The 14,738-nt window shown below is 46.5% G+C and overlaps 1 protein-coding gene across 1 annotated transcript in view; it reads left to right on the top strand.

Moving 5' to 3' along the window:
- The first annotated feature begins 13,582 nt into the window (after positions 1-13,582).
- The window catches only part of LOC118083077 (neuronal PAS domain-containing protein 4-like), a 30,841-nt gene continuing 29,685 nt past the window's right edge, over positions 13,583-14,738 (top strand). Inside the window, exon 1 of the mRNA XM_060273055.1 lies at positions 13,583-13,858. Within this exon, the coding sequence (XP_060129038.1) occupies positions 13,731-13,858 (128 nt within the window). The 5' untranslated portion in view covers positions 13,583-13,730. The remainder of the gene's footprint in view (positions 13,859-14,738) is intronic.

Genomic DNA, 14,738 nt, shown 5'->3' with positions numbered 1-14,738 from the left:
TTTCAGTTTATCACACCCCAGATAACAAAAACCGGGACTCTTCCAAGTTCCAGCTTGCTCTTTTTTGCTTGCCTTCTCCTGTTTTCTCTGCCACATGGATTTTATTCTTTGATAGACTTTGATCAAATAACTGCAGAATGCTTGCCGCCTAACATTTACTTATTTGTAATTGTTTTCTGAATCAGTCCTTGTCTACCTCACCCAATTGGTGAAGAGCGTTTGCAGTTCTTTCGAGGAGGAAGACTGATCTGCAGTTTGCAGTTAATTGTATTGGCTTACTAGGCACACTTACATGTTTAACTATCTCTTCTGAGATGGTAGATCAGGCCTTGCTACTTCTGCGGCAAACTCATCTACAAATCCCAAAATCATACCCTTGAGTTAAAATAGCACAAATTAGTCACTGGCAAATAGTTCAGTTACTTTTATAGAGAACAAACAGAATGTCTCTAGTTCAATTACAGTACCACAGAACCCTTATCTGTGATTTCCTCCCTAGTAACTGTGATGAACTGTCTGTGGTCGTGATATATACCCTGCTTCTAAATGCAGTTGCTAAAAAATAGGCTTCATCCTAGTCTCAAAACTTCAGTTACTTATTTGGGTTAAAAATGGAAGCTAGTGTTTACACACTGGCTACCTTTTTACAATTTGATTAATTTCATACTTATCTGTGTCAATTATGATTTAAATAATTCTTAAACTGAGAAAATCTGACTTCCACCATGATTCCCAGTTGCGTGAGACATTAATGCTACTTGGTAATGAAGGTGGTGCTTGTGAACAACCTGTTTCTCCAAGACAAGAAAGGCTTTATATAGTTGAATTTTCCCTAAAGGTTTTGATAGCATGACCCTGAATCTTATTTTCTGATTTGTGGCTTTTAATCTCATGGTCTGTTGTTACAGCTGTATCTACACTTTACGTTTCAATTCTTTGCGGTCCTTCCCTCTGCAAAGACCACTGGGAACTCTGGTTTGGGGAGGGATGAACAGAGATATAACAGAATTCTAAGTAGCCTCCTCAAACTACAGTTCTGAGAATTCTTTGGGGAAAGCCATGGCAAGTAATCTAGTATAAAGCAAACATTTGTGCAGTAGGTACATAGACCGAATCTGTGATAAGGCTCTCTTGATTTCTCCCCAGGAGGAAGGCACAAGTGCCAGAAATTTCACACTTTTTCATTTGGGTGATCAAGGCAAGTAAGGAGGGACATCATAGAGCTGTTTAAAATCATGCTCAGAATAAAAAACATGGATATGGAGAGGTTTTTTTATCTTCTCGTAATACTAGGAATGCTGGACCATCCGAGGAAGCTCTGAATGGTGGGAGATTCCGGGCGAACAAAAGGAAATACTTCACATTGCTCGGAGAGATTTGCTGTCACAAACTCTGGTGATGGCCAGCAGCTTAGAAAAGCGATAAGAGAAATTCATGAAGGATATAAGACTATCAGGATAGCTGCATACAACCCCCAGCATCAGAGGCAGCATGGCTCTGGATTCCAGGCACTGGGAAGCAAGAGCAGGAAAGGGATGCTGCATTTATGTCCTGCTTGTGAGCTTTGGGAAACACGATACTGAGCTACCGTAAATAGGCCTTGGGCCTGATCCTGCAGGGCTGTTCTTCAGTTCCTAATCTGTTCTTCTCTCTTGCATATCTTGATTGCTGGCAACGGCACGTGATTTCTTCCATTGTACAAGAGAAGGGGTGTTGGCAGCAACACTTGGACACTCCCAAGAAAGAACGACCAACCAGAGTTCGTACTGAACCCAAACTCTCTCACCTGTCTTGGCTATTGATGCCTTTTTCAGTGGTCACTGCAAGCAGTGGCAGGTGGACTGGTTGCACCTAGTCCTTTATTAAGGGAACAATATAGAATCATAGAATCATAGAGTTGGAAGAGACCACAAGGGCCATCCAGTCCAACCCCCTGCCAAGCAGGAAACACCATCAAAGCATTCTTGACATATGCCTGTCAAGCCTCTGCTTAAAGACCTCCAAAGAAGGAGACTCCACCACACTCCTTGGTAGCAAATTCCACTGCTGAACAGCTCTTACTGTCAGGAAGTTCTTCCTAATGTTTAGGTGGAATCTTCTTTCTTGTAGTTTGAATCCATTGCTCCGTGTCCGCTTCTCTGGAGCAGCAGAAAACAACCTTTCTCCCTCCTCTATATGACATCCTTTTATATATTTGAACATGGCTATCATATCACCCCTTAACCTTCTCTTCTCCAGGCTAAACATACCCAGCTCCCTCAGCCGTTCCTCATAAGGCATCGTTTCCAGGCCTTTGACCATTTTAGTTGCCCTCTTCTGGACACGTTCCAGCTTATCAGTATCCTTCTTCAACTGTGGTGCCCAGAACTGGACACAGTACTCCAATATGAATCAGGCTTTAGATTTCTGAAGTTAGATGACTTGAGTCATCGGGGGGGGGGGGTCCCTCTGTTACAGGAATTATTTCTGCTGCAGAATCTACCTCTTGTCTTTTGCAATGTCTGATTTTTATACGGAGATCAGCTACCCCCCCCAAAAAAAACACACACCCAACAATCCCCAAACCAAACATTGTCCATGACCACATAAAACCAAATGCAACCATTGCACAATCCAATGCAGCAAAACACATCTTCATGGAACCGCAGCACAAATGGTTAGTATCAGAGTTTGAAATGTATGGTAGCATACCAGCTCACAGCCAAGAATCTGCTGCAAAAACTTTTAAATGTCTTCTAGGCTGGAAACGCAGCAGTTTTGGAGGCACATGGAGAGAACCCTACTGAAACAGATCAAAGTCTTATCTCATACTGCTGCTCCCGCAATAGTCAACCAGGTACTTCTGCGAATCCCGCAAGCAAGACCTGACTGCAACAGTGCACTCTTGCTTGTTTCCCCCCAGCTACACTATCAGTCATTCTGCCTTTCATCCTGGAAGCAGTATATTGCCACAATGGCTAGTAGTTCTAAACATTAGAAAGAACTTCCTGACAGTAAGAGCTGTTCGGCAGTGGAATTTGCTACCAAGGAGTGTGATGGAGTCTCCTCCTTTGGAGGTTTTTAAGCAGAGGTTTGACAGGCATATGTCAAGAATGCTCTGATGGTGTTTCCTGCTCGGCAGGGGGTTGGACTGGATGGCCCTTGTGGTCTCTTCCAACTCTACGATTCTATGATTTTATGATTCTAAACCTCAATGAAGGTGGCCACTCCTCCTATAGTGTTTAGACACATTTTGTGTGCTGTTCATGGTTTTGCATATTTTTGAAAGAATACAATTAAACCAGCAAATTCTACATACCAGAGGCAAAAGTGGGATGGGCATACACATACCATTCGCATCCGTTCATCTTCTCAAATCCACCACCCTCCTGTCTCCAGCCTCAGAGGTAGGCAGAGACTTATAGTACAATCCTGAGTACAGGAAACCAGTTTAAGGTAAGATGGTGTAAGTTACTCCTGTTCCATACTCTGTTCGGGAGCCAGACTGAGCCTGGCAAAGAGAAAACAAGCCATTAATGTAGACTTTAGCACCATCCTTTTTGCTGGTGTAACTTTTGCCAGGTTATGGGGCTGAGCCAAACGGTTTGTAACCGATGTCTTTCTTTGCCCCATCCTTTTTTTTGGGGGGGGGGAATTTACACCAGGCTAAATTCTACCAGCTTAAATCCTGCTGGCTGACTGCTGGCATAGGTCCCTTTCATTCAGGATGAGAGCTACTGGGAAAGAGTTGGCACTACAATGGGAATGGCTTCATCCTGTATCCTTTTCAGCCGGACCTGATTGACAGATGTGCTGCAGAACTTCACCTCCCTGCCGGCTCCTAACAAGCGGGGAACTTTGTGGCCATTTTTATTGGATTATCCTTAGCAGCCTTCCCCGCCCCGCCCCCCCCGGCCAGTCTGTGCGATTTAAAAATCTCTTTGCTGAAAATTAATTGGGTTCTCAACACGTGTTCTTCACAGCTCTCCTGTGTGCATCTGAGCCTTGTTATTACATTTCCCCAACCTGCAGAGAGTCTCACATCTCTCCTAGGTGGATAATTGATTCAGGACTGAGAGTTTGACAAGAAGTATTGTTCTGTTAAGATGCAAAGCCACAGTACTCTGGGATGGGCTCCAGACTGAGTGGGACAGAAAGAAATTGCATTTTTTAAAAGGGAAAGGAGGAGGGAATCTGCTTTGCTGGTGCAATCTGGTGCAACACGCAGCCCAGGTTGAAATGTCAGAGTCTAGTCACAGGGTATGCATGTTTGTGTGTATTAATTATAAAAAAGAGAATGCATCCAATTACATTTCCCTTATCGGTGTACAACCACAGCCAGTCGCCAACCACAGCAGAAGACATACTTTGCTTGATCAGACCACCAGCTTCTGATATACTAATAGTGAACTCATTCTTTCTCTCTTATGTAAATCATGGGGTTGAGTTTTTAATAGAATCATAGAGTTGGAAGAGACCACAAGGGCCATCCAGTCCAACCCCCTGACAAGCAGGAAACACCATCAAAGCATTCTTGACATATGCCTGTCAAGCCTCTGCTTAAAGACCTCCAAAGAAGGAGACTCCACCACACTCCTTGGCAGCAAATTCCACTGTCGAACAGCTCTTACTGTCAGGAAGTTCTTCCTAATGTTTAGGTGGAATCTTCTTTCTTGTAGCTTAAATCCATTGCTCCATGTCCGCTTCTCTGGAGCAGCAGAAAGCAACCTTTCACCCTCTTCTATATGACAGCCTTTTATATATTTGAACATGGCTATCATATCACCCCTTAACCTTCTCTTCTCCAGGCTAAACTTACCCAGCTCCCTAAGCCGTTCCTCATAAGGCATTGTTTCCAGGCCTTTGACCATTTTGGTTGCCCTCCTCTGCACACATTCCAGCTTGTCAGTATCCTCCTTGAACTGTGGTGCCCAGAACTGAACACAGTACTCCAGGTGAGGTCTGACTAGAGCAGAATACAGTGGTACTCTTACTTCCCTTGATCTAGATGCTATACTCCTATTGATGCAGCCCAGAATTGCATTGGCTTTTTAAGCTGCTGCATCACACTGTTGACTCATGTCAAGTTTGTGGTCTACCAAGACTCCTAGATCCTTTTCACATGTACTGCTCTCAAGCCAGGTGTCACCCATCCTGTATTTGTGCCTTTTCTTTTTTCTTTTTGCCCAAGTGTAGTACTTTACATTTCTCCCTGTTAAAATTCATCTTGTTTGCTTTGGCCCAGTTGTCTAATCTGTTAAGGTCATTTTGAAGTGTGATCCTGTCCTCTGGGGACAGGATTTCTGTTTTCTGTTTCTGTACAAACCGCCCGATGAGAAACGAATGTGTGCAGTGGCCACAGAACACTTAATACTAATGAATGGGAGAGGGGAATTGGCTGGAATGGATTTTCCCAGAAGAGGACATGGCTTTGATCAGGAACACTCCACCCACCTGCAAGAAATAGTTCCAAATCTCATTTGTTCCATTTCTAACAATGCACAGGCAGATAGATGCCTCTAGGAAGCTTACATGCCGGACACAAGCATTAGCCATCCCATTGTCTTCCTTCCAGCATCATCTTTGTAAGGAAAGAGATGCTTTCTGAACACAGAGGTTTCATTCTTAGACATGAATGTCTAATTACCACAATTCTAGTTACAGGTAGGTAGCCATGTTGATCTGCCGTAGTCGAAACAAAATAAAAAAATTCCTTCCACTAGCACCTAAGAGACCAACTAAGTTTGTCATTGGTATGAGCTTTCGTGTGTGTCTAACCCTCTTTTAAACAGCCACCTAAGGGCACAAGAGGCTATCCCTAATTCTGCATTTGGTGTAGAGGTGCTTTGTTCTGAACCTGGGGCAGTGCCAACTAAATTTCACTGGCCACTAGTTTTGCAGCTACCATGGAAAAAGAGACCAGTCTCTCTCCCTTCTCTCTACACTATAATTTTCTGCTGGGGAAGATGCTATAGAGGTCCGGCAGTGTGTCAAAATGGGGAAAGCTTAGGCAATTTCCCTAGTTATGAAAATATGGGTGTTACAAGCATGTCCCTGTTTTGGGCTATGTGCTGTTGGAGGGTAGGCAGGTATGCAAGCTTCCCACCCCAGCCCAACCTCAGCCCTGTACTGAACATCTCTTAAAGATGTGTGCTAAACTATCTTCAAATGAGCATGATGGCAATTCATTTTCTTTGCTCATGTGATTAGAAAGCTGTTTATGTGATGCCATTTGTAGAAGTGGATTTTTTTGTTGATCAGGGACTGCAGGAGAAATGTGACAATGTGCCTTGGTAAATGTTTTGCCTTCTGTTTTAATGAGAGCTGCTAGACTACAATGCAGGTTCAAGGTAACCCCTACTATACGTCTGGCAATTGCCTTTTTTTCCTTTTCCTTTTTCGCTTCTGCCTTGGCTGCTATGCTGTTAGTTATGCTATTTCAACACTGTTCCAGCCTTTTCCAAGCCGCTACGCCAAAGGGATGCAGCCCATTTGTTAGATATTTTCTCTCTCTCCAGAAGCATTAACCTTCATTTCCCTGCAAATTAACCTCTTACAATCTTCTTGATTCATTTCTCTCCAGTCTCCTCATTTTCCTAGTTGTCTGCCAAGTTTGCTTAGAGGGGGAAACAAGAGTTTGTACTGAGAAGTAATCAGCAGCATCTAATACACAAACACCCCTGCTCCCCAGTCCAGTGCAAAACTGGGAGAGATCCATATTCCCTCCATAATGTCCAAGTGCAGTGTTGGCTCCAGGTGCCATTGTTGCCAGCTGCTGCTGCTGCTGCTACTGCTGCTGCTTCTCCTTTTCCTCAATCTTTACTGCCAGGCAGAGTGCCCCCAAGGTTGAAGGGGGACCACATGTGCCATCACACCGATCTCCCAACACTGAGCAGCCCGATGCAACTTTCAGGCCCTCCAAGTGTCCCTATTTCCCAGTTTCTGATTTGATCCTGGAATGTCTCTCTTTTCCTTAAAGGTAAAGGGACCCCTGACCATTAGGTCCAGTTGTGACCGACTCTGGGGTTGCGGCGCTCATCTCGCTTTATTGCCCGAGTACAGCTTCCAGGTCATGTGGCCAGCATGACAAAGCCGCTTCTGGCAAACCAGAGCAGCACACGGAAACGCCGGTTACCTTCCCGCTGTAGCGGTTCCTATTTATCTACTTGCACTTTGATGTGCTTTCACACTGCTAGGTTGGCAGGAGCTGGGACCGAGCAACAGGAGCTCACCCCGTCGCGGGGATTCGAACCGCCGACCTTCTGATTGGCAAGCCCTAGGCTCTGTGGTTTAACCCACAGCACCACCCGCATCCCTGCACACTTCTCTAGTTACAAACTATAGAAATGATCCCTGAAAGTATAGCTGTCCCTATTTTCATCGGACAAATGTTGGAGGGTATGGAGTTCCCCAAGCTGTCTGAAGGCAATCCTGTAAAGGGAAGTTTTTAAATGTTTAATGTTTTATTATGTTTTTATATACATTGGAACCTTCCCAGAGTGGCTCCAGGGGAACCCAGGAAGATGTGTGGGCTATAAATAGCAACATTATCATCATGGAACAGGACGTCCCTATTTTCACTGGAGAAATGTTGGAGGGTATGGACTTAGCGCCAGGCGACACACACTGGGCCCCCTCAACATTGAAGAGCCTGGGCCCCATTCAAACAAATATTGAGGGGACCAAAGGCACCTTGGCCCCCTAGAGTTGGCATGCCTGGTGCCAATGAGCAAGCGGTCAGTAGCATCTACTCCTCCTCCTTTTTGCCTTTGCTGTTGTCTGGGCTAGAGCAAGAGGTGAGCAGGTTGCAATGGTTATGAGCATGGGAAAGCAAACTAAGGCCCGGGGGCTGGATCCGGCCCAATCACCTCAATCTGGCCTGCGGACGATATGAGAATCAGTGTCCTTTTATTTAAAATGCATCTCTGGGTTATTTGTGGGGCATAGGAATTCCTCCTCCTCCTTTTGTCCCCAAAATATAGGTCTGAGGGACAGTGGACTAACCCCTGCTGAAAATGTTTGCTGACCCCTGGTTATGAGGGACGGCAGGTCCAGGGGGGCGGCAGCGCTCTTGTCAATGGGTCCATGGCAGATGAATCTGAATGTTGGAACATTTGGGACAGACAAAAGACAGCACTTCTTCACACAGCCTGTAGTTAAACTGTGGAAGTTGCTCCCATGGGGAGGCCGTGATGGTCGCCAGCTTGAATGACTTTAAAAGAGGATTAGACAAATGCATAAGAAAGGCCTGCTGGATCAGGCAAAGGCCCATGACTCTAGGATCCTGTTCTCATATAAACTCTCTCTTCCTGTCTTCCAGCAACCGGTATTCAGACGTGTTACAGACCTTCCAAGTGCCTCTGTTTTCCAGGGACATCCCAGATTTACGGAAGCCATCATGGTTTCTGATTTGATCCCAGAATGTCCCGCTTTTCCTTAGGACGTCTCTATTTTCATTGGAGAAATGTTGGAGGGTATGGGGTTTTGTTATGTTTTTCTATGTCTTGGAAGTCGCCCAGCGTGGCAACCCAGTCAAACGGGTGGGGTGTAAATAATAAAATTCTTCTTAATATTATTACGGAAAAGGACATTCCTATTGGAGGGTCTGGTGTTACCATCTCCAGCTGTGGAGGCAGAGCAGAGCCATTGTGCCTAGTGGCCATGGAGAGTCTTCTCCGCCACCAATTTGTCTAAACTCGAATCCTCTTTTAAAGCCATCTAAGTAGATGGCCCCACTGCCTCCTGTGTAGGTGAGTTCCATAGTTTAACTCTGTCCTGCATGAAGAAGTATTTTGTCTGCCCTGGCTCTCCCAACATTCATTGGATGTCCACGACTTCTGCTTTTACGAGAGAAGTAAAACTTGTATTTATTCACTTCCTTCGTGCAATGCATAATTTTTATAAACTTCCGGCATGTCGCCTCTTGCCTCCCTTTTCCCCTGAACCATTAAGTCCCAAACACTGCAACGTTCCTTCAAAGGGGAGCCTCTCCATCCCCTTCATCCTTTGGGCAGCCCTTTTCTGACCTTTATCTAGCTCTACAACTGTAGAGTAGGAGAAAGACAGATTTGGCTCGGGGATTCCTAGTTGCTGATCTCCAGTTTAAATCTGTGGGATTCTGGGCACAGGGTTTGATTAATTGCCCCATGCAGTCCCCCTGCAGCTTCATTTCAGTAGTGGCAAAAATCGGAAGGGAAGCATACAAAATCCTTTAAGCTTTCTCTGCAGTAAACCCGTGAGATGGATCACGGTGGAGGAGACGAGGTCATTTTTGTTACAGCAGACAGCTTGCACAAGCAACATTTTGAGCACCTTCTGTTTGTAACCCTAATTTTTATATTAAAGAGACTCCCACCGCTGCTTCTTGCCATATGGAATCTAATGACTGCATACACTGCCTGCTTTTTTTTTTTTTAATGCTCTGGCAGGAAAGGGATGTAGATCTTCATGGTTTCAATGCTGCAGACGCATATTGGAACTCGGGGAATCAAGTATGGAATTGGGGAATTAACTTACATTTCTAACTATGCTTCTTGTTGTTGTTTAGTCATTTAGTCGTGTCCGACTCTTCGTGACCCCATGGACCATAGCACGCCAGGCACTCCTGTCTTGCACTGCCTCACGCAGTTTGGTCAAACTCATGTTGGTAGCTTCGAGAACACTGTCCAACCATCTCGTCCTCTGTCGTCCCCTTCTCCTTGTGCCCCTTCATGGATCAATGCCTTGTCGTGGCGAAGGGGCTTGAATAACTCAGAGAAGCTATGAGCTATGCCATGCAGGGCCACCCAAGATGGACAGGTCATAGTGGAGAGTTTTGACTAAACGTGCTCCACCTGGAGAAGGAACTGGCAAGCCACTCCAGTATCCCTGCCAATAAAACTCCATGGACAAAGACAACAGGCATATAAAAGTTATGACGCTGGAAGATGAGCCCCTCTAACTATGCACAGTCTCCTTAAGGACAACCCAGGTGTTACATCTCCTTCTCTCCCCTTAGAATAAAAGAAACCCCACTGCAGCCCTGAGTTAGGAGCCTTGTCAAGGAGAAATAACAGAAAACCTTGCAAAAATAAAATAAAAATAAATGTCTGTCACCAACACCTATATGGAGCCTGCATTCATCTGCCAAAAGGTTCATAGACAGCTGAAATTTATTTATTGCTTTTTATATCCCGCCTTTTATATCCCACATAGCTCTTCACCTCCTTGTTTAATCTCACAACAACCCTGTGAGGTAGGTTAGGCTGAGAGACAGTGACTAGCCCAAGGTCATCCAGTGAGCTTCAAGGTTGAGTGGGGATTCGAATTCTGGTCTCCCAGGCCCTAGTCCGACACTGTAACCCAGGGGTAGGCAACCTAAGGCCCACAGGGGTCGTTTAACCGGCCCAAGAGCTGCCCCCAAACAGAGTTCCCGTGTGCTGCGCTAAACCGGCACAGTGTGGCGCAGGGACTCACTTCTGCAGCGCCAGAAATTGTGTCTATGCAGACACCGGAAATCGCAGGCGCGTGCGTTAGCAATCCGGCCCACAGAGGGATCTCCACTGGAGTGAACCGCCCAGGCGAGGTAAACCTGGCCGACCCCTGCTCTAACCTCTACACCACTGATAGAACCAACATGGCACATGCAACATGCACAAGCTTCTTTGCATAATTTGCACAGCTCTATTTCTTGGTTGCAGAAACTGGGGTTCTCTTTGCCCAGATGTTTTGTTAAGTGCAGCCCCAAGCATAACTAGTGGGTGGATGCTTGGATGTTGCTGTGTTACAGATCATCACGGCCCTGTGTGGTGCCAAAAGCAAAGTGAGATCTTTCTCAGTCTGCAGAACATGCTGTTACTCAGGCTTTGTTCCAGGGTCTTGTAATCACAAGCTTCAGCAAGGTTTCCTGCAGGACTTACAATTCCAGCACCGAATGCTACAGTCAGTATTGCTGATCGCTCTTAAATAAACCATGCAAGACTGCAAATCCCAATAGGAACATTTGGAATAAAGGGATGAAGTGCGCACACATTTGCTCAAAGTTTTTTTGTTTTTATCGAAAGAGACAGGGATTTCCCCCCGCTGATTTCTACTCTAGACACAACAAGCTGGACCTGAGCCAGGTGTGAACATCTCTTTTAGGGAAGAGGAGGGGAAATTGGAAAGAGACAGAAAACCAGCAACATCGCTGATGAAAGGCATGGCAAACGAAATCACAACCTTAGGCTAAAAAGCAAAGGGAAACAAAGGGGAGAAATGTAATCTGTGCTCTGAATTGTGAAAGATACAGTTCCCCCACAACACTTTCCCAAAGTGATGTCCATTGACCACAGCCAGCATGACCAATGGTCAGGAATGATGGGGACTGGAGTGCAAAATATCTAGAGGGCACTAGGTAGGGAAAGGCTGCCTCAAAATATTCTTGCCGACCAGGGCCGTCTCTAGGCCCGGGTCCGGTGGCACGGGGCACCAGGGCGCCAGGCCACCAGGGGCGCCGCTGCACCCGCTGAGAGGTGCGGTGGAGGCCGCCCCGGATGCAACCATAGGCGCGCCTCTCAGCTGTTCAGGCCGCTCTCCGGAGGCGCGCGGGCCTGGGGCTGCCTCCGTCGCGCAGGGGCGTCACAACAGGGGACGGGCAGTGCTCCCTGGCCCAGGGCTGGCCCCACGGGCAGGCTGGATGGCGCAGGGCGCCGGCCCTCCAAGCGGCAGCTGTGCTGTGCCCACCCGCCGCACTGGGAAACGGGGCAGGGGGGCGCTGGAGGGATCCGTCGTGCCAGGGCACCAGGCATGCTCAAGACGGCCCTGTTGCCAACAGAAACTGGTCCTTTTCCTATTGCTCCTTCCTGTGTGATTCAGGGAAACACGGCCAGTTAAGTATATGCACATCATTCACAATTGCCAGGAATGTTGCAGGGCCAGCCTTAACATTAGGTAAGGTGAGGCAGCCTCCCTCAGATGGCCAGTCTTGAGACCCTATTAAAGGGCAGCTACTGTAACTACATGGTTATTCTTAATTTGTACCTGCAATGGGCGGTTCCATTGGGATGTTCTGTTTTGTGCATAAAATGGGCTGAATCTAGACATACATTAAAAATGCTGTGAAAATGCTGTTTTTTAAAAAGTTTTAAAATATATACCGAATTTCCCATTAGCTCACCATCACCATCTAGTGTCACATTTGTATAAAACACATTTAAAATGTTATATTCAAACTACAAGAAAGAAGATTCCACCTAAACATTAGGAAGAACTTCCTGACAGTAAGAGCTGTTCGGCAGTGAAATTTGCTACCAAGGAGTGTGGTGGAGTCTCCTTCTTTGGAGGCCTTTAAGCATAGGCTTGACAGGCATATGTCAAGAATGCTTTGATGGTGTTTCCTGCTTGGCAGGGGGTTGGACTGGATGGTTCTTGTGGTCTCTTCCAACTCTATGATTCTATTATTCTATTTGCAGCTGTATAGCTGAGTCCATAGTTTTGGGAAATTGCTCTGGCTTTCTTCTGCTGTGAATCCAGAAAAGCATGGACTGGCCCTCAAGTGCTTGCTTAAGTGTCATCCAAACAATAATTAAGAACATGAGCTCTGTTGGATTGAACCCAAGGCCCATCTGCCCACCACCCCATATCTTCGTGAAACATAGAATCATAGAGTTGGAAGGGACCATATGGGTCATTTAGTCCAACCCCCTGTAATGAAGGAATCTTTTGCCCAAGGTGGGTCTCAAACCCATGACCCTGAGATTAAGAGTCTCATGCTCTACCAACTAAGCTATCCCAGAGCTGCACAGCAACTCCTTTGCATCCCACTTAATATGAGGCCACTTGTCTAGATGGTCAGATTATCAAATCAAGTCTTTGGAGAGGAGACAATACGATTCTTGACAGGCATATGTCAAGAATGCTTTGATGGTGTTTCCTGCTTGGCAGGGGGTTGGACTGGATGGCCCTTGTGGTCTCTTCCAACTCTATGATTCTATGATCATAGCCAGCAGAGCATCTGTTTAATTCAGGATTCGGCTGATGATTCGGCTGATCAGAGGGGTCGCACCCTAAAAAGTAAGTTGCATGTGCAACTTCGACATATAAATTCACCTTTGGATTTAACAAACCTGCACCACTAGCTGACCATGGAAGTCACAACATTTAGCTGTGGTCTTCGGATGAAGATCTTGCCTCTCCCACAAACTCATTCAGAGGCCTTGGGCAAACTCATTGATCTCTCTCGCCCTCAGGGCCACTAGCAGGATTTTCTGAGCCTGGTAGTCTAGCATCTATGGTAGAAGAAGCCACTCAAGAAGCCATGGACCCATCGCAGTACATTCGCTTATATGTGCTCAGCTTCAGTTCCCTGCAATCTATGAGGACAGCAATATTCACCTACCTTGCAGGATTGCTTGTAAGGAGGACAGAGATAACATATGTGAAAAACGCTTTTTCTAACATTCTGCAATTGCTAAGTTTTGTTATTGCTCTTGCTCCTTAATCATTTAGTTTTCTGCTTGGAAAAATCCCATATAGCTAGCAGCTCTTAAGGGCATCACCGCACCCCCTTCACCAGCTACATCACCGTGACTCAAAGTGAGGATAATCCACCTCCCCTAGGAGTGACCCCCCCCCACCCCCACCCGTAACCCCAATTCCCTGCTGGGATGACAAGCCGGCTTTAAAGAGCCAGAGCCTCCCTTTATTGCTTCCCCTATCAGATTACAACAAGCAGGCTGTGGGGTGGTGGTCAGGCTATTTTTAGAAGCCTGCTTTCTAAAAATAGCCCAGAGATGTTTAGAATTGCGTCACAGGCCCCTCTCCCCACACACACCTCCCCAGGAGGGGGTGACTACAAAAGGAAGGAGTTCCAGAGAACAAGGGGTCAGCAAGTTCAGACCCAGGCACAGAGAGGAAAGAGGTAAGAAGTCCTTTTAGGGGATGGTTGGGCCAGATCTGACTAGGTCTTGTATGTCGTCATTATTATTATTATTATTATTATTATTATTATTATTATTATTATTTTATTTTATTTTGCAACCCTAAGGAGGTGGCGAATCCAGCTGTCTTGCAGCCGCCTGGGGCTTAGCACTCGGATTCAGCTGAGTTGCCCTAATTCTAGCCCAGTCACTGCCAAGCAATAAGACTGGTTGTTGTGACCCTGCAACAGCTCCCTATCAATTCATTACCAGCAGTACCACCCAGTGGACAGCAGAGACATTGGAGTGCAGGGCGCATTGATGCGGCTGCTTGCCCGGAGGATGAGCTCCAGATCCGGTTGCTGCCTGGCTCTTGCGATCCAGATGCATGGAAGAGTCAGTTTGCGCTGGCTTAGTTTTTTCCCATCTGCACCAGGAAAGAGGCTGGGACCATTGCAGGATCCCTTTTGGCTCTCCAGATGTTGTTGGACTCCACCTCCCATCATGCTTGACCATTGGGGCCATGCTGGCTGGAGCTGATGGGAGTTGTCGTCCGCCCGCAACATCTAGAAGGCCGCTGGTTCCTCATCCTTGCTCTGGTTCCGTGCTATTTGTTCACATGTAAGCTGGGATCGTACCAGACTGTACTGGACGCGGATGACGCTGTGGGTTAAACCACTGAGCCTAGGGCTTGCCAATCAGAAGGTCGGAGGTTCGAATCCCCGTGACAGGGTGAGCTCCCGTTGTTGGGTCCCAGCTCCTGCCAACCTAGCAGTTCGAAAGCACCTCAAAGTGCAAGTAGATAAATAGGTACCGCTCCAGCGGGAAGGTAAACGGCATTTCCGCGTGCTGCTCTGGTTTGCCAGAAGCGGCTTAGTCATG

Source organism: Zootoca vivipara, chromosome 3 (assembly GCF_963506605.1).
Source record: "Zootoca vivipara chromosome 3, rZooViv1.1, whole genome shotgun sequence".
NCBI classification, from domain to species: Eukaryota; Metazoa; Chordata; class Lepidosauria; order Squamata; family Lacertidae; genus Zootoca; species Zootoca vivipara.
Note: the sequence above shows the minus strand (reverse complement) of the source record. Positions and strands in the feature narration are given on the sequence as shown.